The 25,123-nt window shown below is 35.4% G+C and overlaps 2 protein-coding genes across 2 annotated transcripts in view; one reads left to right on the top strand and one right to left on the bottom strand.

Annotated features, from left to right (window-relative positions):
• LOC110725829 (wall-associated receptor kinase-like 8) overlaps positions 1 to 15,155 on the bottom strand; it is a 42,046-nt gene extending 26,891 nt beyond the window's left edge. Inside the window, exon 1 of the mRNA XM_021905296.1 lies at positions 14,331 to 15,155. Coding sequence (XP_021760988.1) covers positions 14,331 to 15,136 — 806 coding nt within the window. The 5' untranslated portion in view covers positions 15,137 to 15,155. The remainder of the gene's footprint in view (positions 1 to 14,330) is intronic.
• Positions 15,156 to 18,015: 2,860 nt separating this feature from the next.
• On the top strand, positions 18,016 to 24,038 carry LOC110725828 (wall-associated receptor kinase-like 22). Its single transcript, XM_021905295.1, has 2 exons — positions 18,016 to 19,380; positions 23,688 to 24,038. Exons 1-2 carry the CDS (start codon positions 18,684 to 18,686, stop codon positions 23,750 to 23,752), a joined length of 762 nt encoding a protein of 253 aa, XP_021760987.1. The 5' UTR covers positions 18,016 to 18,683; the 3' UTR covers positions 23,753 to 24,038.
• The last annotated feature ends 1,085 nt before the right edge of the window (positions 24,039 to 25,123 follow it).

The following is a 25,123-nucleotide window of genomic DNA, read 5'->3' as shown; positions in this document are numbered from 1 at the left end:
GGTTGCAGTTAATCCAAGAAGCCCATGAAGTGAAGTCCCAAAGGAGCAAGGTGGATGAGATCCATGAAGGTTCAAGTGGGAGTTTTTTTCTTTATTAGTTTTCTTAGGATTAGGGGCCATGCTATGTCTTGTTTATGCATTCAGTATTTTGTTAGATTTTATTGATGTTTTGTGATGATGCGTTAGAGTTCACTATTTAATCACAACATAATGAATCTAGGTCCCAGAAATATTGAGGTAGCTTTTCCAATCAAAAACCTGATGAAACCTTCGATATTTATGATGGGTCATGCTAAAGCTGGGTGTCATATTATATCTTAGGGGAGTGGGGGTAAAACAAATTTTACAATTTTGATTGGTTATACTCAACAAGGTTACCTAAAGAGTTTAGAACCTTGAAGTTAAGGGTAATAATTAAACATGTGATGATTAATTATTCAACCAAGAGTTACAAAGAGTTGTAATCAGTAAAGAGTTTACTCACCTTGAAAATGTAATGGTTGATGGTAGGGCCAAAGTCCGGTCAATTATTGCACAAATAAAGGATCTTGGAATCTTTTTATTCAATAGGGATCAAATTAAAATTGAATAAATGCTTTAAAGTTACCAATATTTAATTCGCTTATGGTAATTTAAATTTTATTAAACATAATTAAATTTTGCGTTTACTTATAAGTAACATGTCGTTCTAATTTTATTATTATATATAATCTCCCCGATTGAAAATAAAGTTGAGAAATGTTCTCAAAAGGTTAAAAGATAATCCATAAAACTATATTCCAATTTTGCTAAAATGGTTCTAAAAGGCAAGTTTTAGAAATCCATGTCACATGTCTAAGGTTGGTTTTACTCAAAATGTTTGAGTAAAATGCCAACACATCTTCATTTTGAAAAGTGTTTCAAGGGATATAATGAGATGGGAGGTACAAACCCTCTAAAAGACAAGCATAGAAGTCCAATAAAATCTCTTATTTTCAATATGATTGGATATAAGAAAGTGTTTGAAAATTTCTATGATCAAAAGTTGATCAAATGACGCTATTCTTCATCCATTTTATATAAGAGTTAAATAGTTGATTAAACTCTATTATAAATAATGATTGAATAGACTTAGCAAAATCATGAAAAGTGCTTAAAGTAGTTAATCAAAGCATCATTTTGAACCTAAGAGAAGTGTTCTAAGTGGCTCAAATGGGAAAGGTTTAGGAATATATGGGGATTGCATTAAGAAGTTATAGGCCAAGAAATGCAAACAAGTTGCTACTTCTCAGACCTAGAACTACTTACATGCTAAAAGTTGTTATGAACAACAAATGTTTCAAATTAAATGGACCAATTCCAATTGATTAGTAACTACCTCATATAGTTGGAAGGTAAAAGAATGGAAATGTTCCAATTTAAGAAGTATATTATAGAAATTGATTTAGCACATTGCTACTTCTTGGACATATGATGTCTTGTTTAGTTCTCTCTCATTGAGAATGAGGTTGAACTAAATGAAGAAGTATGACTAAAGGAGAAATAAATCTACAAGTTTAGAAGCAAATGTTGCTACTTCACAAGTAGAATCTACGAGTCTGGAAGCAAAAGTTGCAACTTTACAATTAGAACCTATATTTCACCTTACCTTGTTATTGGCTAGAATTAAATAAATGTTATTCATTCTTGCCATTATCAAAACACCATTCAATGTTAGTAATGACTACGCATCGAAGATTAAAAAACGTCGAATAAATGTTATTCTATGATTCATTGATTCATAATGTGTTTTGAGTTGCTAAATAGGTTCAAAGTTCTATATGATAGAAAAATTAAACCATTTCAATATAAATTGTCTCTAAAATGTCAAAAAATTCGAATGAAAATGAACATTGCATGCGAAAGATCCAAAGGGATGTACTTTCAATATCATTGGATTATGAATCCATTGATATATGTAAATATCATTCTAATTTGAAAGTATTGACAAAGTCACCATCTAGAGAAATGATGATGCAAAATCGAGGTCGAATACATATCGATGTAAGAAAACCAAAGGTTCAAAGGCTAGAGACGGACAATGAAACTTCATTTGTGATACGATCACTACTTGTGCTTAGTTGAAGCATAAGAGTGAAAATTTTGAAAAGTTCAAAATGTTTAGTATGAAGTTCAGTATCAACTTGACGAGATAATAATTGCATTACAATATGATTGTATTCAGAAAATTGGAGTCAAGACATTTACTTGGCAACACATTCAAAATATTGCGATATGATCGTAATAATGAAAATTTAAGCCAAGACCTTAATGAACATCCAAGAGTTGTGAAATCGTTTTACGACAAACTCCGAAAGAAAACCTTATGAAGTGTTTATGAAGGGAGCTATCAATCTATATGAGATATATTTTGATAATGGATAAAATTACCTATCTTCCAACCATTATTCAGGGGATATACTTTTAAGATAAGCTACAAAACTAAACAAAGATACATAAGTCAAATCAAATTGTAGCAAAGGCTTCATATGTGATATGGATAAGAAGAGTTCTTATAAAGTCTTTCTACAAAGTAAGGAATAAAAGTTGTATTAAATCGTTTAATTCACGATCAATTCCTATACAGAGCACGGGGTACTACTACACAAATCATACTTAGCACAAAATGTTTGTTGGTCAAGTAGGTTCCCTTATGGAAATTGTTCCAAAAGGTCAAGTAGGAGTAGTATAAATCTCGAAAGAGTTCGAGAAAAGCAACAAACAAACATGGCTCAAACCATGGTTGGTTCACCCTATGCTAAATGTGCCTCCTCAAAAAGGCAAGTGGGAGTATAAGAATCTCGAAAAGTTCGAGATCCTTGAAAGAGTTCAAGAAAAGTGATTTCGAAAATCTTGAAGAAATTTGAGAAGTAATCGAATCAAAGCAACAATATGAGCATGATTCACCTCATGTTACAAGTGACAACGCATGGTCTCATTAAGTGTAATGGGAATAATAACCATGTGTCGAAGGTAGTACATTCCAAGTGCACATCCCCAATTTTCGTTTTTCATTGAAACTAAACAAAGTTGTTGTATAAGTTTCAATTGTTGCATCAAAACCCACAACAATGATTAGCATATGTAAAACTTAGTCAAAGAAATATGATTTCATATTGATTAAGAGTTCTAAAATATTCATTTTGGAACATGATGATTATGCAAGTAATAAATATGATTTGACAAGTTATGACTTCAAGTGGTTTAAAAACCAGGAAATCTGAAATAGATTCTAAGTCTTTGAGCAAGTGTATGACACTTGAATAATTTGCCTAATTGGGTGAGACCCATTATAAGCAAAACAGACAAGAAAGAAAAATGTTTTCTAAGTAAGCAAAGATTTGTTAAAGGATTCAACTAATTCATAGTATGACTATGATTACGATGAAACCTTTACATTAGTCACGTTGCAAAGATCTATTAAAGATGTTTCAGTGATTTCTACCTTATAAGATTTGGTACATGGATTTCAAAACACTTTCTTGAAATTGTTCATGAAAGAAGATTTGTATATGATACAATCAAAAGTTTGATGATCCAATAATCCTAGGGATGCATAGCATCATGGAGTTAGTGTTCTTAATTTTGTGAGTAAATCAAATCGTTTGATGTTCTCGTAAAATGAAGAAAAGGTCTTGTGTGTACAATATGTTTAGTGGGAGCTATGAAGTCTTCTTTGTCTAGTATAAAGAGCAAATTATTCATTGCTTGAAGAGTCAAGTGGTGGGTAGTGCATTTTGTATGAAAAACCTTGAAGAGAATGATGAGTACATTTGGGATTCAAAATCTATAGAGATAGGTTTTGATTGATGTTTGAGTTTGGTTAAGAAGCTTATATTGATAAGATTCTTATAAGGTTCAACATTATATTGAAAGGAGTTTCAATCCCATGTAACATGGCACATTGTTAAATGATTCAATACTTTGAGGAAGGTTGATGAAACTAAGGTTTTGAGTGCTGATCCTTATGCAATTCGCAAAGGATGCATCATGCATGCCATGGACTATAATCATCTATTTGATTCACGTGTTTTAGAACAAGTGATGATAGATTTCAATCAAAATCTAATATAACGTTGGAATACAAATTAGAAATTCCAAAGTTTCTTGCAAAAGGACGAAGGAAAATTCTTAGTGTATGGAGATGAAAATGATAATCAGATTTAGAAATTGCAAAATTCATGTTTATGAGAATGTCTCATGAACTCTACTTAGTAAACCCCTTCCATTTCCAAAGCATGAGAAACATGCTAATGAAATTGGATTGTGGCAAATGATGTAATTAGAAGTTGTATTTGTTTTTGGGGAAAAACAAGTTACATGTGTAATACATTCATTTGCGGAATTATGTTTATCAATTGAAACAAAGTTTCAATCTTATTTAATCGTGGTTTCAAGATTAAATAAAATGTCCAAAATAATTTTAAATTGATGGGCTCATCAGGTTGATGACCTGGTGAATGAAACCTCACACGTGAACTAAATTCGTACATTATTTAAGTTCCTAGTTCGAAATCATTAAAGTGGACATAAATGATTTCAATAAATGGACTAGCATGTAAGATTGATTGGATAGTGCAGTTTCATGGGCTATAGGAGCATAGTGATGATGCTCGGTCAATCACATGGATATGCATGAATGATGCATGATCGAACTATTGACCTACTTTGAAGTTCAAGTATAAAACTTCCGGATATATTAGTGGATTCCTTTGACATGAGTGGAACATTGATTTCATTCAATGGATGTTATGGCTATGGTACACTCAAACGTTTTATCGTAACTGGAGATTATAAAGGGTGTTTCCCGGTTATTTCAGAAGTTGAGTGGGAGCTTTGGTTGCCACAAGATTGGATTGAGTCTACCTATTTAATTAGGAATGTGTCTTGGCCCCTTGAAGAGGGAGAATTCAGAAAATGCATGGCCGTGCTCAAATGCATTACATAGTAATCATTTGTTCTGTGAATTCTCACTCAGTTTTCAAGAAAAGATTTGTAGACTAATATGATCACGACATGAGATGCAATCATATTATCAAAATCGAAACACATTGACTTAAGGAATTTGAATATTGTGCACTTGTCTCAGACAAGTGGGAGATTAAAGGAATTGTGTCTTCGATAAGTGCAATTACTTGATATATCAAGGATCACTATTATGAAGATAATAAGTTCGTTCTTTTGGGTCGTCATTATCTGTTGCTGGACAATGATCAATGATCTTTGGGCTAGTCAAATAGTCCAAAGCCTACTGGAATGGATCCTATGAGGTCACACAACAAGGGTATTGGGTTAAGAAAGTTAGAGGCCCATTAATGGGCCTCATGAGCAATTAACTAATAATGAAATGGATTGGGCTAGCATAGTTAGATTGGAATTAAGTTTTGGGCTTTGACATGGGCTCTTATTTAGAGATGAGATCTATAAATAAGATCCATGCCTAGGGTTGTAGGTAAGCAGTCATAATTCACACACAGTGAATTTTGACATCAAGGCAACCAATCCCAAAGACCCTAATTCCTCTCTCTAACTCACGGCTTTCTCTCTCCTCCCCTTGTCCGTACGGCCGACCACCTTGGTGGCGCGTGTGGTGGTTCGTGGTGGTACATGGTGGTTCGTTGCTCGCACTTCTCCATAGAAGGTCAATTGAGGAGTTCAATTGCAACTAACTAGCATTAGTGGATGTCTTAATCTGTGCCCGTTGACCAAGTAGAGGAATCACGCTTGAGGTTCTTTATCTCCCATTGTTCTTGCTCGATCGCACATGGAATCACGCTTCAAAGGTATGATTATATGTTCTTTATGTGTTATGCATTAGATCTTGGGATGAGGTACTGTATGAATATGATTCATGTTTATTTCCGTTGCGTAGTACCTATAATTCCCTACAGACCTACCCTATTTAGGTGGCCTAAATTGGATAAATGTCATAGGAGGTGAGACTTGGTGGGTGATTCAAAGGGAATCGGGTAGAAGGGACAATGCTTTTACTTTGCCTAACCCGGTTTTGACCAAGTTTGCCAAGGGTCTGCCTTCTTACACCTTCGACTTAAGCAACCAAGGTGAGGACCAAGCGTCTCACCAAGCACCACCCTCACCACAACCTCAATTTCACCAACCATCACCCCAACCCTACACATATGACATTCCCACTTCCTCAACCAACTACAACACTGACCCTAACGCCCCTTATGATTTTTCGGCTTTTAGGAGCCAATTGGATAGGATTGATATGGGGCAAGGGAGAGTCGAGAGTATGGTTAGGAACTTGGACACTAGAGTTGGGTCTCTAGATAGACGGGTGGGGTACGTGGAGAGGAACCTCGGGAGGGGTCTATACCCCATGTACGATGATTATGCACGTTGGGGGGCTATTCCCCCCGAATCACTTGTTCCCGAGTGGTTCCAATATCCTCAAGGAGGATACATGGACCCAAGTGCCTACGGTACCTATATGGACTACTCATCGGTCCATGGTTATGGCATGGGACCGATGTTCCTTTTGGTGGGCTTGGGGGGAATGTGGATTCTAACTACTTTGTAGGTGGTTTAGGTTATGGAGGTGGTGGTTCGAGCCATGGATGAGCCGGTTCTAGCCATGGAGGGGGCTATTCGAGGATGGACGAGGATGAGGAGTAGGCTACATTCCCATGTAAATGAGGGCATTGCTTGGTTTGGCTTGGGGGAGTGATCTTTCGCTTGGTAATTCTCTTCCTTTTCTCTTTTTATTTGCTTTCTAATATAGTTTTTTCTGCTTTCATAGTGTAGATTTTATTTATTGATTTCCTTTATGAAAAAATACAAAAAAAATAAAAAAATAAAAAAATCCAAAAATACGTTCCAATGAATTGTAAATCATGCTTCCATGTGCCCCTTACTTGAGAAAATATTGTTTTGATTCTTGGTTATTGACAATGAGCATTGTGGATTTGTTGGGCATGATTTGAAATTTAATTGTTTGGATTCCTAAACATGCATCAATCTTGCCAACTATTTGTGAATATAGTGCTTGACTAGTTGATTTGGTTAGGAATGTGTGATAGTTCCTGGTATGTCAATAAATTTGAGTATTGGTTTGCAACTATTAGTAATGTTTATATAGCTCAATTATGCACATTGAGGAGGACGAAGGCATTTGTTATCTTAGGTAGCCTTCAGACGATAGTAGATACATTTGTTCCCTTCTTACCACCCATGTTGTTGCTTGTGCCCTTTTATTGTTTATTTAACCACATTACAAGCCTATATGAGCCCCATTTGTTACTGGTCCCAAGCTTGGCTTGGGGGAGCTATTAGTTGGTGAGGTGAGGGAGTTGTGGTGTGCACATTATTTGTACAATGTGGGAATAAAAGAAGAGTGATTGTTCTATGATATTATGATTGGAAAATATTGATGTTTTGTGTTACAAAGTTTAAAATTTCCAATGTGAGATAAAAAGAAAAAAAAGAAGAGCAAAGAAAAAGAGTTGTTTCATATGTTCAAATGTTCTATTTGAAGGTTGTTCAAAGAAAAAAAAAAGAAAAAAAAGAGAGAAAAAAATTCAAAAGAAAAAAAGAAAAAAAAGGAATGAGTTCAAAGTTTGTATTTCACTCAAGTTCTACATTATCATATTTTTATGAGTGAAATTTGTAAGTGTTGGGATTGTTTATATTGTTTGGAGTTGTATTTGGTGGATTATTGTTGGAGTTAGTTATGTTGATGGAGATGTATGATCATCATTTATTTTGATCATGGGATTATTAGGATTTTGCTCCCTTAAGCATGGCTTTATTCTCACACTTTCTCAAATATTTCCTACCCTTTACCCTAGCCTTACATTACAAGCTTTAAAGATGTTTGGACCTTTGTGCATCGAGTTGTGTGAATGTGAAAGTGTTGTTTATCAATGCAAGTTATGATTTGACATAGTTCGAGTCGACTAGTAGGTTGAGCGTTCATTGTTTTAAACACACGAGAGTGTGAGATGGGTGGGCATTGTTCACAAGTAAAGGGGTTGGTTGGAGAGCGATCGAGTACATCTTTTACTCGCCACATAAATGAGAGTCGAGTGTGTGAGCACTAGTCTTGATTCTATATGCTCTTGTGGTTTGCTCTATTTGCCAATTGTTGGGGAGGAAGGGTGATTGGATGAATAAGATTGATTGATGTTAAAGCATGTTCATTAGATTTCCTTGAATCGTTTGTGCTTGATTTGATTATTGGGGTGAGGCCTGTTTTATATGTTCATTGATGAACTCTTTGCTTAGGGACAAGCAAAGGTTTGGCTTGGGGGAGTTTGATATGTCCATTTTATATAGTAATTTACCCCCATCCCTTGGTCATAATTAGTAGTGTTTTTGGCTCTTTCGAGCGACTTTTATTACTAATTGGTGTTTTCTAGTGTTTTCGTAGTCTTTGTTGAGTTTTTTAGGAAATTGCGCATTTGGAGCATTTTCTCGAGTTTTTCATGGAGCGACTATGGAAATTAGAAGAGCACGACCATCTTTGAAGCCCAAGGCCGGTTAGAGTCGTCGAGCCGGTGATTAAGGGCTCGGTATGAGATACCGAGGCTATTGGATCATTTAATCAAGACCCGATGAGGAAACTTAGATTGGGCCGAGGAATTGAGCCCAATCGAAATCAAAGCCTCGAAGAAGAAGACCAGGCCCGATCGGGCAAGCATACGCCCGATCGGGCGGCTGTGCGCATAAGGACCCTCAAGAAAGAGGCGCACCCGATCGGGTGAGCATAAGCTCGATCGGGCGCGGCACACCAGCAGCGGGCAAAGAAAAAAAGGCGGGCCCGATCGGGCGCGTGTTTTTCTCAGAGCTGATTAGATTGGTTTTAATTTTTGGTTTGAGGAATTTTTAAGTACGAATTATGTACGTAATTTTGGATTACCTTCTTCTTTAGATTTTCTCTCTCTACTTAGAATATTTCTCTCTCTTAAATTCTCTCTCAACTTTTGTTCTTAATTACTTTCATTAATCCAGATTTCTTTTGGTTACAATTTCTTCTCTTTTAATTTAAGCTATTTCATTTACTTCTTTGATTATGTTTTGTTTTATTTATTTGATTAGTTTGGTTATGATTATGTCTGAGTAGTTTAATTCTAGGGTTTATGGGGATTCTTAAATAATATGATGGGGTAATTTGTTGTTGTTAATTATCAATGCTAGATTAATTTCCTATTGATTGATTTAATGCTCTGTGACTAGATTAGGCCTGATATTTTATGCATGAGTTTGACAATATTGATTATAGATTCGACAGGTGAGAATTGATGTTTAGGTCTAGTTTCAATAGACAGATTAACTTATAAATGGTTAAGTCGAGATTCGAGAGATGAGATTTAATACTGGCAGATTAATTCTGTGATTTTAATACGCTGCGAAAGCCCTTTACGATCTAGTTAATTGTTGCATTGATGATTGACTATTATTGATTTTTGATATTGCATAATAATTTCTTATTGAATTGTTTTAACGCTTTACAATTATGGCTTGTAAAAGTATAACAATATTGAATTGATGAATCGAGCAGGTGTTAATTTCATATTAAAGGCTATTTTCAATAGGAACTTAGATCTAGTAAATTACGAGAGCCTATTAGATCTATGTTGATTAATAAATTGCGAGAGCCTGTTAATCATGTTATTTATGCAATGTCAATGATTGATTATTATGTTTTACCCCGGAGTATTATTTATTGGTGAACCTATTCCCTAGATCCTTTTATAAATTATTTTCCCCTTATTCTTGATCTCCTTAGTTTAGTTTATTATTCAATTATAAATATTGGTTACTTAGATAATTTAGATTATAATAATTAATTAGGAGTAGAAAGACTTGTTTCCCTGTGGAGTTCGACTCTACTTCCCTATCTATATTAGTTAGAGGATTTAGGAATTACTTTTTATTAGGGGATACGACTTTACTCTGTCATTTTACTAGTCCAACTTTGGTTATTGGGGTTGATCGGTAGGAACTAGCGCCGGTTTAGTGGTTTTTGGTTATGGTTCGGATGAAGTCTTTTGTGTTTTTGTTGTACAAATGTGGTACTTTTTAATATAAAGCTTACTAATGGAAATAGTGAATGTGTGACGTTTGTTAATGGTGTTCCTGTTCTTGAAGATAGACCTCAAGTTTGGGGTTTGATTTTAGATTTACTTGCTATTGTTCCTAATTGCTTTATTATTGGTGATATTAATGAAATTAAGCACCATTACGTTAGGTTGGGGGGTCAAATGACATTTAAGGTTGGGATTCCTGTATTGATTTTAGAATTAAGTCTAGTTTACTTGCAACTACTTTCAAGGGGCCCCCCTATACTTGGACAAATAATAGGGATGTAGATCACCTTATTTTACAGCGTTTAGATCGGGCTTATATGACCTCTGATTGGTTTCATAACCATCCTGATAGTCGTTTACTCAATCAACCGATTCTCATCTCTGATCATGCTCCAATTTTCTTTGATGACTCCCCGTTGCAAAGACATTCAAATCGTCCTCATCAATTGGACAATTAGTGTCTGAACTTTCAGGAGATACATGACCTTTTCTTTTCTACTTGGAAAAGGAACGTCTCTGACTCACCAATGTTCATTCTCTCAAAAAATCTTAAACATGTAAAGACACTAGTTCGGAATTGGTGTCTCAACAATAAGAAATTTTGGGGAGTTTATTGGAAATTTTTTCGAAGGATCTTTCTAATGAGGGAGAGTTAGTCCAGTCCATTACTAATGCCTTTCTCTACATGAAAAATATTATTACTTCAAAGGACAATATCTTATTGCAGCTTCAATTCTAGAGGCAGCTTTGTAAGAAAAACTGGATTCTAAAAGGCGATTGCCCATCTAAACTTTGTTCTCTAAGGTCAAGGGTCGACAGAAGAAAAATGAGATTAGTTCTTTACTTGATGATCTTGGAGTTCTCCAACGTGGGAAGACGGAAGTACAACGTGTGATTTTGTAATCTCTCAAGAAAACCTTTAAATCTGATTACATGCCTCATTATGATCCGGAAATTGACACAGACCTGCGGGAGCCAGATCTTCCTCGTTACAATACCTCCCAACTAGCTAATTTGGATCGTCCCTTCTCGGCAGCTGAAATTCGTATTTCCATGTTTTCTGTAGGGAATTGTAAGTCCCCAGGTCTAGATGGAATTACTATTGAATTTTTCAAGTCTCATTGGGATGTTGTGGGAGATTCGGTCGTTTTAGGCATTCAAAGTTTCTTTCAAATGGGGTATCTCTTGAAGGAGTGGATTCAGTCCCTCCTTGTTATGATTCCTAAGATTGGTACCCCAACAGAGATGGGCCATTTACGACCGATAAGCCTTTGCAATACATTGTATAAATGTGATTCAAAATGCTTGGTGGCCAGATTACGCCAGTATCTCCTTCTTCTCATCTCAGATACTCAGTATGCCTTTGTTCAAGGCCGTGTGATGACAAATAATATTTTGGTAAGCCATAAATTGATGGAGAAAATAAGTGGCTCAAAAAGAGCCACTAACTGGCTTTCTTAGATCAAAATTGATATGACCAAAGCTTGACAGAATTCATTGGAGTTTTCTTTTGCAGGTCTTAAAATCCTACGGGTTTCCGGCTCATTGGTTATAGATGATCCAACAGTGCCTAGCCACGGTTACTTACAAGTCTTTGGTTAATGGTACTACGTACCTCAAATAACTTTAAGCCATAATGTGGTCTTTACCAGGGTGATCCTATCTCACCGTATCTTTTCCTGTTCTGCATAGATATTTTCTCTCGTATGATGCATTTGGGATAGGATTTGAGGCTTTTCAGGGAATTAAGCTATCAAGGAGAAGGCCTGCTACTATCTCCCATCTATTCTTTGCGGATGATGCTCTCATCTTTTTTCGGCCTACGACTGCTTCTTGTACTAATATTCGGCAGATCATTTAAAGGTTTACTAAGATTTTTGGAGAAGGGTTCGTTGAACCTATCAAAATCATTGATTTAGTTTAGCCGAATATTGGTTTGATTGCCTTCTCAGGATAGGTTCAAATTAATATTCCAAATGAAGCATGTTCAGGTGTTCAATCATCACCTCGGGGCTTCAATCGACTTCATCGGAAAAAATAAAGACCACTTCCAATTCATCATAGACAAAATTATAGGAAGAATTAATTGTTTAAATGCAACCCGATTTTCTCAATCGCAGAAGTTAATTTTCATTAACTCAATCCTTGTTGCAATGGCTTCCCATGTGCTTGCTTGCTATGAGTTGCTGGTCTCTGTTACTGGGAAAATAAATTCATTACTAATGCACTTCTTCTTGGCGCAATCTGATACTAAAGGTATGCATTAAATTAATAAGGACACCGCGCATCTTCCTCGCGGGTTGGGTGGCTTGGGCATTCGCTGCTTGTCATCCTTAAACAAGGCATTGTAAATGAAACAGATTTGGAAACTCTTTACTAACCCACAGTTGCTAGTCTCTAAATTTTTCGGTGCCCGTACGACCTTTCTTTCTAACAACCCTAGTACTCGGCCCCTTTATTCTGGTCGGTATTATTCTTATGGCTTTCGGGTGTTACTAAAGGAGGACACTATTTTGAAACAGGGTTGTAATTGGAAAATTGGTAACGACCGGTCCATTCTAGCTGGGTCAGTTAAGTGGGTCAATGGTTGCATTCCTGAGTTCAAACCTGGAATTTCTATGCAAAATATAGCTCCTCATACTATCAGTTTTTTCATCAATCCTCAGACGATGGGGTGGGATACTACTAAAGTTGTCGTTTAGTTCCAGCAGATGCTTCAACAACCCTGGAAATGGAGGTCCCTTATATGACTCAGGATTATTTCCGTTATTGGGCGGGTACCCCCTTTGGAAATTACTCAGTTAAAACTGGTTATGCTATGCTTCAACAACAATTTTCTTCTGCTTCCTCACTTTCCACTACTGACTCTTTCTAGAAGGTTCTTTGGTCTCTCCAGCTGCAACCTAAATGGAAGTTGTTCTTATGGAAACTGCTACACCGTGCTCTTGCGGTTAAGGTGGAACTCAATCATAGAGGAGTTCTGATTCAAGACGTGTTCTGTGACCTATATTGTTCGGAACCAGATGATTTGCAACACCTATTCAGAATGTGCTTTACTACATGATCGGTTTGGAGGGGTGGATGCCTTGGCATTCGCTCAGAAATTAATGGAGACCTTTATCTCTCAGATTGGATCGAAGATTATATCCGACTTTTTATCAGTCGGGATGGACCTTCTAGTACTCGCTTAGGTACCTTTGTCGGTACGCTTTGGAGCTTGTGGTTATGTCGTAATTCTAGAATATCTAGGGATTCTTCTGCGTCTCGGCCTTTTGATTCTCTGTTTGCGGAGGTCATGGATAATCATTCAATTTTTTTCAACTCAGATGCCCAAGCTAGTACCCCTAATACTGAGGTGGCAAATGGCAGTGCCTCTTCTCCACCTAGGTTTTACGTTGCTCATCTTGGTCTGATTTCCCATGGGAATGCTTTACTTTCTCTTCTAATACACGACTCTTGGTTCAAAGATTATCAACAAGCATGTATGGGATGGTGCTTGGATAATACTGACCCACTGGATGATCAGATCAGTGGAGGTAGTAACTTCGGGGTTTGTTTCTCAACTTTGCATGCGGAGGCGTTGGCGTGCATGCATGAGCTTCAATGGGCTTTTGATCAATTCAGGGTTTATGTCTCCCACGGTTTTTACTGATTCATATAATCTTGTCACTCTGCTTCGTGGGGTGGGGCAAGTTAATATCTCTTGCAAATGGCTCAATCGGAGGATTTTACATCTTGGCTCAAGCTTTCGGTTTTGTAGTATTCATAAGGCGGATCGTCAGCACATCCACAGAGCTCATCTAATTGTAGAAGAAGCGGCGGTTAATTCTATTTGCTTTAGTATTAATATGTAATTTGTTTGTATCCTTTAATTTGTAAAAAAAAAATGTCAGATATTTGATATTCGATTTGAATTCCATTTCGGAGTGGACATCCAATTCGTGCTCACCCCTAGTTAGACCAGTGAATGCACTTAAATCACGAGATGGGATGTAATAGCTTTCATTAATAATAAAAAGGGCAACATTGTCAGTGTATCAGTAATACAAGATCATCATTGAGAATTTCTTTTAATTATATTGATCAAATTAAAAAAGCTATGATTATATGTTAAGATTAACACAATAAAATCATATATCAACAAATCCTATAATTAAGGAAACTATTCAAAGCAAAATAAGATAATATATCAGCATAATCCCAACGAAATTTGTGGTGTAAATAAATTCTATTTCAGATGAGGTAGATTATTGACCAAATTAAACAAGCAAAATTGAGATAATTTTACCTAAGTTTGATTCATTGAAGTATCCCCATTGAAGCGCAACAAGTACGGCAGTTATCCCAGTTGACAACGGTGCATTAGCTTCTAAATAGTCCTTGCTAATCAAGAAGGCAGCCCTGCAATTTCCAGAGACATTGGTGGTGCTCACACTTGTACTGTATTCCTTGATCTCTGTCTCTGGTTCATCATCAATGGATGCAGATGCCAATTTAGCCTGACAACAGCGGTAGCCATTGCATCTGTTTCCTCTTAAAACTGATGCAGGCGGATTAAGGGTACAAACAGAGGAGCATCCTGCAATGATTCCACCAGTCTCATTTAACAATAAAGCGTATCCATCGCATCCCACAGACACTAAAACATTCTCCAAAACTGAATATCTGAAGGGGGAGTTGGTAAGGTTGTGGCTCCTCTCAGTAAGGCCATCACTAGGGCAAGTAGTTGATGACGGAATGTTTACAGTTACCATACCCCAATAACCCCATACTCCCGATGTCCTATAATAATAAAAATGATAAACTTCAAGAATCTCGAGGTTGAGTTTCTGTAGAAATGGTTTTGGTTGTGATGAAGAAGAGGAATTACAGGAGACTGCATAGTTGGGGTCTAAAAAACAGTGATTTGCGGTCTCAGGGCGAATACCAAACGGGTAAGGTATATCAATATTTCCACACCGGTGTATACAGTCGTCTTTATCTTTACGTAGCTCAGATGGTCTCCATAAACTAGATGATATAATTATTAACACAAGAAATAAGGGGTATGAGTTTAGGATTTTCATTTTGGATACTTATCCGAGCTTAGAGCTCCATCGATCAATGTCTTTAGTGTTTTAATGTAGTGTTTCTTTACTTTTTTGGAATGCCAATGATAAGGTCACTAAGACACGGTTTGGGTTGAATCAGTATGAACTTCTTTCGTCCCATAAAGTTTTATACCCTATCATATACCCTCTCTTGCCAAGATTTAAATCTCAAACCCTCTATCATTTACGATAAGAACAATATAATACCAATTGAAACCATATTTATTTGGTCAAGTTAGCCAGTCTTGTGTGTGGCTAGCTGGTCATACCGTGTGACCATTTGTAAAAGAAACAGAGTAACCCTGATAACACTAATCAAATAACCTCTTTAATACTGACCGAGTAACTCCTATAACACTGATCGAGTAACCCTTATAATACTGACGAAGTAATCCCTTTAACAATGACCAAGTAATCCCTATTACACTAACGAAGTAATTCCTACATTAATTGGCCATACGGTATGATGTCCAGCCACATATAAGAATTTATGTTATATCTAATACGGAATATGATGTCAACAGATTGTTGTTAGCTCAATATTTTAATTATTGTTTAGACCATCAAGGCATCAAAACTGGCCAATAAGTTAGATCAATAAAATTTTATACCATCCCTCTTTGCTTACCACTTTTTCACACATATACATCATGTATACCACAATACAAAATATTACTTGTATATTTTCTCTAGAAATTATCCCATAGATATTAAAAAAAAAAAAAGTTTAATTACTACCACGCGTTTCCATTCATGAGTTTAAAAAAAAATCTTAAATTTATCAGTTGCCGAATGTCCAAATAGATTTGTCCAAATATATATTTTAGTAATTTTACAATTAATTATAATTTGAGGTCACTTTTAGAGTAGCAACCAGTTGTTGGCCTGAGTGATGTCTCGGGTAATCTAATGTAATGTGAGATTAAAGATAACATCACAATCATTTCAATTTCATTGCAACTAATTTTGATACATTAAAATATTTTGGGAAGAGTCACATTAGCCTCTAATTAGTGATTTGGATGATCATACAAATTTTGTAAGATGTAAATTTAAATCTCTTGGATTGACCCGGCCATGACATCTATTTTTTGGACTTTACATATTTGAGTCGATTTTTTTCATATCATAAATGGGTAATTATAATGTAATTGTGTTACAAATCTTACAATGAGTGATTATGGTATTCCAGCCATATTAGTAATCAGTTTCATACGAAGTATTAGTTACGAGGTATTACCAAAACTAAAATAGTTTTTAAATTAACAGTTATGATTATTTAAAAATGGGAATTGAAAAGAACATGAATCACGTTGAAATGTTTTGTATAGTTTAAAACCTTAAAAGCTAAAAGTTTTCTCTCATCTTAAAGCACTAACTAAAGTTGTTTTGATTTTTAAGAATATAGATAGATTTATTGGTTAAGAAAAGGAGACACATGGCATAACATATATTGACATTGACACATGACGATATGGTATGTATTGCCATGAGTTTTAATAATTGTTAAATACGAGTCTGAGCCGCATCCATTATGGGAGAGTGCAAGTCCACCACTTTATAAGACCAAGGAGGTTTGTTCCACCTCAAAACCATATGACAATGAGGAGAGTGGCCCCTTAGCATTACATTGTGGTGGTAACTCTTGAATTCTTTCAATGTGGGATTCATTACCACTACACTCTCCTTTTTATAAGTGTTTAGTGTTTTTAGTGTGGGACAAGAGAATGCTCACATGTGGGTTGTTCATGGGCTCAACAATAATACTTCCTCCGTTACGTATTACTCGCAATAAAGGGGTATTATTTGTGAGACATAAAATATTTATTTGTTGCGAATAATATGTAATGGAGGGAGTAATATAGATAGATTATATTTAAATACGTAGTATTTATTGTTCGCACCCAATAAAAGACTTGGTCACGCCATGTCGGCCATACACAATGCAAGTTGACTAGATTTTTCTATATTTGTTAGATATAAGATTAAATATCAAGCTACCTCTCAAATATCATCAATGATGTGGCTAAGCTTTTGGCTAAAGATTGGAGTGTTACTATTCTTCATGTTAAACGCTCGGCCAACAAAATTGCTCACGGGTTAGCAGAGACGGGACGACTTCAAGAGCATGACGAAGATGACACTGTCTACCACTTCTACTCTAAAGAGCTGGTCAATGCTATGGCCATGCACAATGGCTATGACTTAGCGCTGCTTTGATGCTATTCTTGGGCTATCTTCATGCTCCACCCTTTATAATTCTTCTGTAGCCTTCCTTATTTTAGTCACTTTATTTCTTTTATGCTTTATGTTGTTTTCTTGTTTACGGCTTTATTAAGGTTCTTTATTGCCAATTTTCTTTTCTCTGGCATCATGCATGAACCTTGCTTTTGGGTACAAACTTTGGATTTCCTAGATGCTCTTAATCATCTAGCGTTAATATAATATGTTCATTTCTTTGTTACAAAAAAGATTAATTATCAAGCTGTCCCAGTAAAAAAAAAAAAAAAAATTTATCAAGCTGAGCCACATCAAGTCAATAATTCATTAGAAAAGTAAATGAAATAAAACACGGCACTTACTAGTTGATTATTCAAAGTTCTTTTCAAAAGAAGTTGATTATTCAAAGTTTAACTGCGTGGTTTTAAGAATATTAGTTTTAAATTCCATTGACTTTATCTTATTTTTGCGGAAATGAAATTATTAGGATATTTTGACTTTTACCACCTCCAAAAAACGACTTAATTGATTTTACCACCTCCATATAAAAAACGATTTATTTTACCACCACATAAATAAATAAAAGTTGGCTTTTACCACCAATCACCTCAAACTAACGGATTCCGTTCATAAATACGTTAGTGGGGCCTACCTTGCACACATGTCACCATATTATTGTTCGAAATTTCATGTGGAGCTAAGGAGGGGCCGGAATTTGGTGTATGGGTTAGGGAGGTGGTCGGAATTAGGTGGTGGCTAGGGTTTTAGGAGTGCGGAATTTTGTGGTGGCTTGGGTTTTAAGAGTGGTCGGAATTAGGAGGGGCTTTGTGGGTGGTTGGAATTTGGTGGCTAGGGATTTGAGGTCAAAAATTAGTGGAAAGAGGTTTCAAATCTGGTGTGGTGGTCGTTGTGTAGTGGTTAGGTGTTGGGGGCTGGTTGTAGCGGTTAGGTGTTAGGTGTTGGGGGCTGGTAGCGGTTAGGTGGTAGGGCTGGTCATAGCCGGTCCAGCGGTGGGGGTCCTGACGGTGGCAACAACCACCGGTTGATGGATGGAGATTTTTTTTTATATATATTTTTTGTTTATTTTTAAAAAAAATTTATCCAATAATATGGTGACACATGTGCAAGGTAGGGCCTACTAACGGATTTATGGACGGAATCCGTTAGTTGGAGGTGATTGGTGGTAAAAGCCAACCTTTTTTTTTGTGATCGTATTAGATCTTATTCAGTTTATTAATGATACTCAAAAGATATTTATGGTAATACTTAAGCCTTAGAATGTGACTTGCAGCAAACTAGAAAAATGAAAACTCTGAACTCCTACCCACTATTTGTTATCCTAGCATTCATATCATCTTGTTTATGTAGACCATCTGAGCTAGATTGCATACACCACTGTGGAAACATAAAAATCCCATACCCATTTGGTATTGGCCCAAACCACTGTTTCTCCGACCCCAACTATGCCGTCTCTTGTAATTCATCCTCCTCAAACCAATCAATACCGTATCTAAAAAAACTCGACCTTGAGATTGTTGAGGTGCGAAATTCAAGCAGAGCAGTAATAGTTAAGCTACCATCGGTCACTGCGTGTAATGGTACTGAGATATATTGGAGCAGTCCTGATATCATTAGGTCTACTGGTTTTTCATTTGCAGATTCTAATGTTTTTGCATCAGTTGGGTGTCATGGATATGCAATATTCTATAGTGAAGCGACAATGGAAGGATGCACTTCAATTTGTGCTACTGATCGTCCAAAATTGATTCCGACATCACCAACAGATATGATCACGGAACAATGTTATGGCTTTAATAATTGTTGTCAAGCAGTCAACCCTCTATATTATGATCGATATAGTATAAGTGTCAGTGCCAAAGATGGATCGGCACATTGCAGGTCGGCCTTTTTGATAAGTCGGGAATATTTTCCAACCGTTGCATCCATTGCTACACCGATGTCTGCTTTTCCGGTGACGCTTCATTGGCCTGATCATGCAGGTAGTGTGAATTTATTTTTTTATTTTTTATTTTTTTATTTTTTGACAAAAGGTAGTGTGAACTTTATCTATTAAGTGATACTTTGGTTTTTTGAATTATTTCATCTTATTTTAATTTAGATTAAAAATAACCATTTTATACAAATTAATACTTGTATAAAGTTTACATAAGCTTATCTAATCAGTCTCTTATTAGTTTAAAAGAAATTTGTGAAAAAAGACCTTTTAAGTGGTCAACTTTGTTTAAAAGGACCTTTTAACTGAAAAGTTGTGATAAAAGACTTTTGAAGTTGTATTATGTTCTGAGAGGGTACTTGGCTAAGTTTTTGGGGTGATTAACGACGAAGCTATAGCATTGAAACTCACGTAAGATTCATGTTACTTATTTAAAAAAAAAATCTTTTTTTTTCCCAAATTTCCATCCTTTCCAAACTACCCCTTTCATTTTTCCCTTTTCTCTTTCTATCGAAAAGAAGAGAAATTTGGGAGAAAAGGGATTTTTTTAATAAGTCACATGAGAGCCAACGTTGGAGCCCCGCCGTTGACCACCCCAAAAACTCAGCTAAGTGCCCCCTCACAACATAATACTCCCTCTGTCCCCTTTTGTTTGTCATTTTTGAAAAAAAATCACAGGAATTAAGGTGGAAAATGTGAAGTAATAAAAGTATTTGGGAAAATAAAATTTCCAATTAATAAACTAAAAAAAGTACATGAGAAAGAGACATTTCCAATATAAAAAATAATTAAAGTACATGGGAAAGATAAATTGATAAATTCAAGAGTAAAAAACATTAAATTTAAAGTGCTTTCCTTTAATAATGCTCAAATTACTTCTAATTCCATAAATACAACTAAATTTTTACAATTACCCAATCTACTGTCCACATCACCATTTAACACATTAAACCGTTTTTTTTAAAAAAAATGTTTAACACAAAACTGTCACTTGAGGGCTTGTTTAGCATCATTTTGGGTTTTTTGAAAACCAAAAACATGAAACAAGAAAAGGGTGTTTTCACTTTTTTGTTGTCAGTTTTCAAAATTATCATGATTTTAAAAAGTTTAAATGATTTTTATTTATTATAGGACATATATCATATAGTTTTAAAAAACAAAAAACCAAAATACAGAAAACCACATCAACACCAAACGAACCCTGAGTTAGCGGTTTTTAATTGGTATTAAATCGCCAACTCGAGTGGCGGTTTCTATTTTATGTAAAAAAAATCTCTGTAAAAATTCTACAATAATCCAGGTATTAATTCATCGTAAAATTAATTATACACCCCCCGTTAAAAAAAATTCAAATCTTAATTTGATAGTGATAAAAAACAGAGTAATATGAATTTAGAGAGAGAAAGGGAAGAACAATAGAGAGAAATTGTCATATGTTTCATTTATATGGAAAATACTACAATGAGGAATATATATAATATAAATAAGGAAAAATTGATTAAAATAATCTCAACTTTAATCCATTCCCTTTTAATAATCTCAACTTTGGATATTATTGAATAATCCTAACTAAAGGGGAAAATCGCTTTTATTGGTCCCAATCGATCACATAACCTAGTATAACAAGTTGTTGGACACGTGTCATTACTTAAGTGGCCCAACAAAAAATTAAATAAATAATAAAAAGAAATTAAAAAAAAAAAAAAAAACAATCCCATCACTCAGCCCCTGACTGCCAGCAACGAGCAACCCCTTTTCCCCATCCCCACCTTCTCTGGCTCCCCTTAACCCCTAACCCTACTGCCGGCAGCCCACTTTCCCTGACCACCTTCTCCGACACCCCCTAACCCCCTCGAAACCACTAGTCTACTCATCCAACCACCCCAAAATCACCCCTACCCACCACCGCAAATTCGACCATCTCCCCTTCCCTAGCTCCAAAACCCTATCTCATCCCCTTCTCTAGCCCTGAAACCCTCCTAAAGAGGAGTTTTGGGGCCTAAAATGGGGACAATGGTGGTTTTTGTGGCGGGGAAAAAGGCAAGAGGGGTGATTTTTAGTGGCTGGGGGGTGGGAATTGGGTTGATACATGGTGGGTTGGGGAGGAGGTGCGATTTTCGGACAATTTCGGGCCTGGTCGAGGTAGGGGAGGGGGTGAGGAAGGAGGAGTTGCTGTAGGTGGGGAGGAGAGGAGGTGGTGCCTTTTTTTATTATTACTTTTCCTTTTTTATAATTTTAATTTTATAAATTTTATTTTTGGACCATTTAGGTGCTTCCACATGTTAATTGAAGTTAAAAAATAAATAAAAAAACCTATTTAATCGGTTATCGGTCACTCGAGACCAATAAAAGCGAATACCCCCTAAAGTTGAGATTATTCAATAATAATTCAAAGTTAGGATTATTAAAGTTGGCATTATTTTTACCAATTTTTCCTATAGATAATCATATGAAAGAAGAAAACTAATACAATTTAATACGGAGTAGTTAGATCTAAACTACATAATTACTAAAAGGACAAGTTTCATGAACCTTGTTGGCTGTTGTACCTATATGTGATGACAAAGGCAGTGATTCTGGTGGTGAAGTTGGCAAAGGCAACGACGAAAATCTCAAGACTTCGTATATAATGATGAAAAAAAATAGGATTAAGAGAATTGCAAGAAAATTCCATGAAACTACCCAGGACCAATTGAATTAAAACAAAAAAAATTAGATTCCCAAACTTAATAAAAAAACCCCCTTACCAAATAAATTTGAGATTGAAAATTTAAAAAATTAATTAGAGAAGTAGAGAGATGAGATGATTGAGATGATTTGAGTGAGGTAGAATGGATGATGGGCAATGGAGAATTAAGGACTTTTTTTTATGGAAAAAAAAGTGATTAGTTTGAGAATGAGAGAACAGAGAGATGAGGATGGATTTTTGATAGTGACTAATGAGTGGAAACCGCTAATTGATGTAGGCATGTAGCGGTGTTCCTACTTAAACCGTCATATGAAATAGCGGTTTCGCTATAAAAATAGAAAAAAAAAAGTAAATTCATTAATAGCTGACATGGACAATAATTTGGGAATATTTTAAAAAAAGTAGCAGTATATATGGAATTGTCATTCTTCCCAACAATATTAAAGGAATTGAAAGCACTCCAAAAGTTGACAAAAATTTTATGGCAAATGTTAGGGTAAAATAGGAATATGACTTAATAAGGACAAAAATTTAGGGTATAAAAGTCTTTATATGTTTTTTAATAATTATGAAAATAATGTGAAATGTGACAAACATCTAGGGGCATCCAAAATGAAAAAAGTGACAATCAAATAGGAACAGAGGGAGTACAACTTAAAATGTCCTTTTTAACAACTTTTCATTAATTTAAAAGGTCATTTTTTACAAATTTCTCTTAATTTAATAAATCTCCAACCTAGATTTTTCCCCCTATTTTATTAGGCAAAAGCTAACGAGCGTCTTTGGGGCGTTAGATAAGATAACTAAATGTGAATATATTAAAAAAATTATCATTAATTACACCAATCGACGAGTGATTTTGTCATGCATTCCGAACTTAATACTATCTAAGGTCAATGTCACAAAAAAAAAATTATATTATGTAATTATCTAAGATCAATGTCAAAATATAGTTTTATTGAGCCCTCTTATTAAGTAATATGTTAGCAAGATCCCTCTCATTAAGCTCTTTGATTATTGTGATTTGTTGTGCCAATTATTGTCAATGTCAATATATAATTTTAAGTAATATGTTAGCAAGATCCCTCTTATTAAGCTCTTTGATTATTGTGATTTGTTGTGCTAATTATTGTCAATGTCAAAATATAATTTTAACTAGGAGTGAGCAAAAATTCAGGGTACCCTGACCTGGAATCGAAACATGCTCGGAACCGTAGGTTTCAGAACCGGAACCTGTAAATCAAGTTCTGGTTCTGGGTAATAAAGTTTTAGACCATGAACCCATAGGGTACCCTGTTAGTATAGGTTCCCTGTAGGTTATACGAAATTGGAACCTATCATTTAAGCCTAAATATAAAAGCCCAATATCAAAATTATATAATTAAGTAAGCCTCAAAATAAACCTGACCCTAAGCTTATACATCATTTCTCATTTCCTACACCAGCTGTCACCTACCTCTCTCCCTCCTCATATTTAATTTTCATCTTACTCATAAAGATTTAATTAATGGTATTAATGTAAGTATTTGTATCAAATATACTGGACAATTAGTGTTAGTTTGTTATATTTGTATTAAAGTTGTAAGCTTTTATTGTGAACATCCATTTTTTTTTCAAGTTACTATATATTGTGCTTATTTTGAAAGACATGGTACCCTGTTCAGGAACGGTTCCGAGTCTTGAGATTTTTATAGGGTACCCTGCTACGTTCACCCTTAGTTTTAACTGATGCCGAGGAGGAGAAACATAGAGATACGAAGGAATTTCAATGTAAATTTTAATAACGCGCGCCGTTGTATTGATGATGGTAGGAGTTTTAGAGAAATACCGCGCGCCGTTGTATTGATGATGGTAGGAATTTTAGAGAAAGGATGAAGAAGTAGTTGAGAAAAAATTTAAGTGGTGATGCTTTTAATCTTGTAAGTAGCCAAGTTAATTAGGCTGAATTTTGTCTATGATCCTTATGAATTTCAGAGAAGCCATTGTGGCTTTAAAAATTGGTTATATTCTGAAAATTACCACCACCTCGTGACCTATAATTCTTATTCCTTCCTGAATCATGGTAAAACATTTTATCAGCAGCAAATGCCATTGATTCATGCTTAGAAGATAATTTTGAGATCTCCTAATGTTTTTCCTCCTGAGCAAACATCCTATAGGCCTCTGTCACCTTAGATAAAGACTGCATCATCAACAAATTTCCCCTAACTGTTGCAAACTGGTCAGTCAACTTCATCATAAATTGAATCACCATTTTCTGTTGATGTTGCTCAAAAACTCTCTTGGTAAGATTAAATGTACAATTATTGCATGTACAGTATGGCAATGGATGAGCCTCATCAATAGCATCCCAAATAGACTTGATTCCACTGAAAAACTCAGAAACACTCTGAGAACCTTGAGTAGTTTCAGCTAGCTTCTGTTCAAGTGCATAGATCTGATTAAGAGAAGTGTATCCAAAATGTTCCTCAAGATCTAATCAGATTTCTCTAGAAGACTTCATGAACATAACACTTCTAGCTATACTCTCTTCCAAATTAAACAAAATCCAAGAACACACCAAATCATTACACCTCGAACATCATTAGGTTTAATGTAAGTTCTAGTAACAAATCCTACTTTGTTTTTGGCTGAAAGAGTCAATATCATAGCTCTTTTCCAACTGGTGAAACCAACACCACCAAACTTGAAGGATACTAACTGAATCGAGTTAGCATCTGAAGGATGAATGTAGTATATACTAGCAGGATTTTGATTCAAAGGAAGAACAACATGTACATTGTTCTGATTTCCAGCTATAATTATCAAGAAGCAATTTGAACGAAAAATTTAGGTTTAATTTGTGAAATCTAGGTGTATCAGATGAACATAAACAATTTGAACGAAAAAATGCAGCAAAATTCTCAACAAAACCTCAAGAACAGAATGAATTCTCAACAGAATCACAGACAGTAATGTTTGAACAAACGATCAAAATTTGAAGTAGAACTTACGTCACCAGAATCTGAAGCAAAATCAGACAAAGAATGTTGCGGAAAATCATGAACTACTAGCAAGATCTGATATTATGATGTATTTCAGAGAAGCCATTTAAATCAGC

Source organism: Chenopodium quinoa, unplaced genomic scaffold (genome assembly GCF_001683475.1).
Source record: "Chenopodium quinoa cultivar QQ74 unplaced genomic scaffold, ASM168347v1, whole genome shotgun sequence".
NCBI lineage: Eukaryota > Viridiplantae > Streptophyta > Magnoliopsida > Caryophyllales > Amaranthaceae > Chenopodium > Chenopodium quinoa.
Note: the sequence above shows the minus strand (reverse complement) of the source record. Positions and strands in the feature narration are given on the sequence as shown.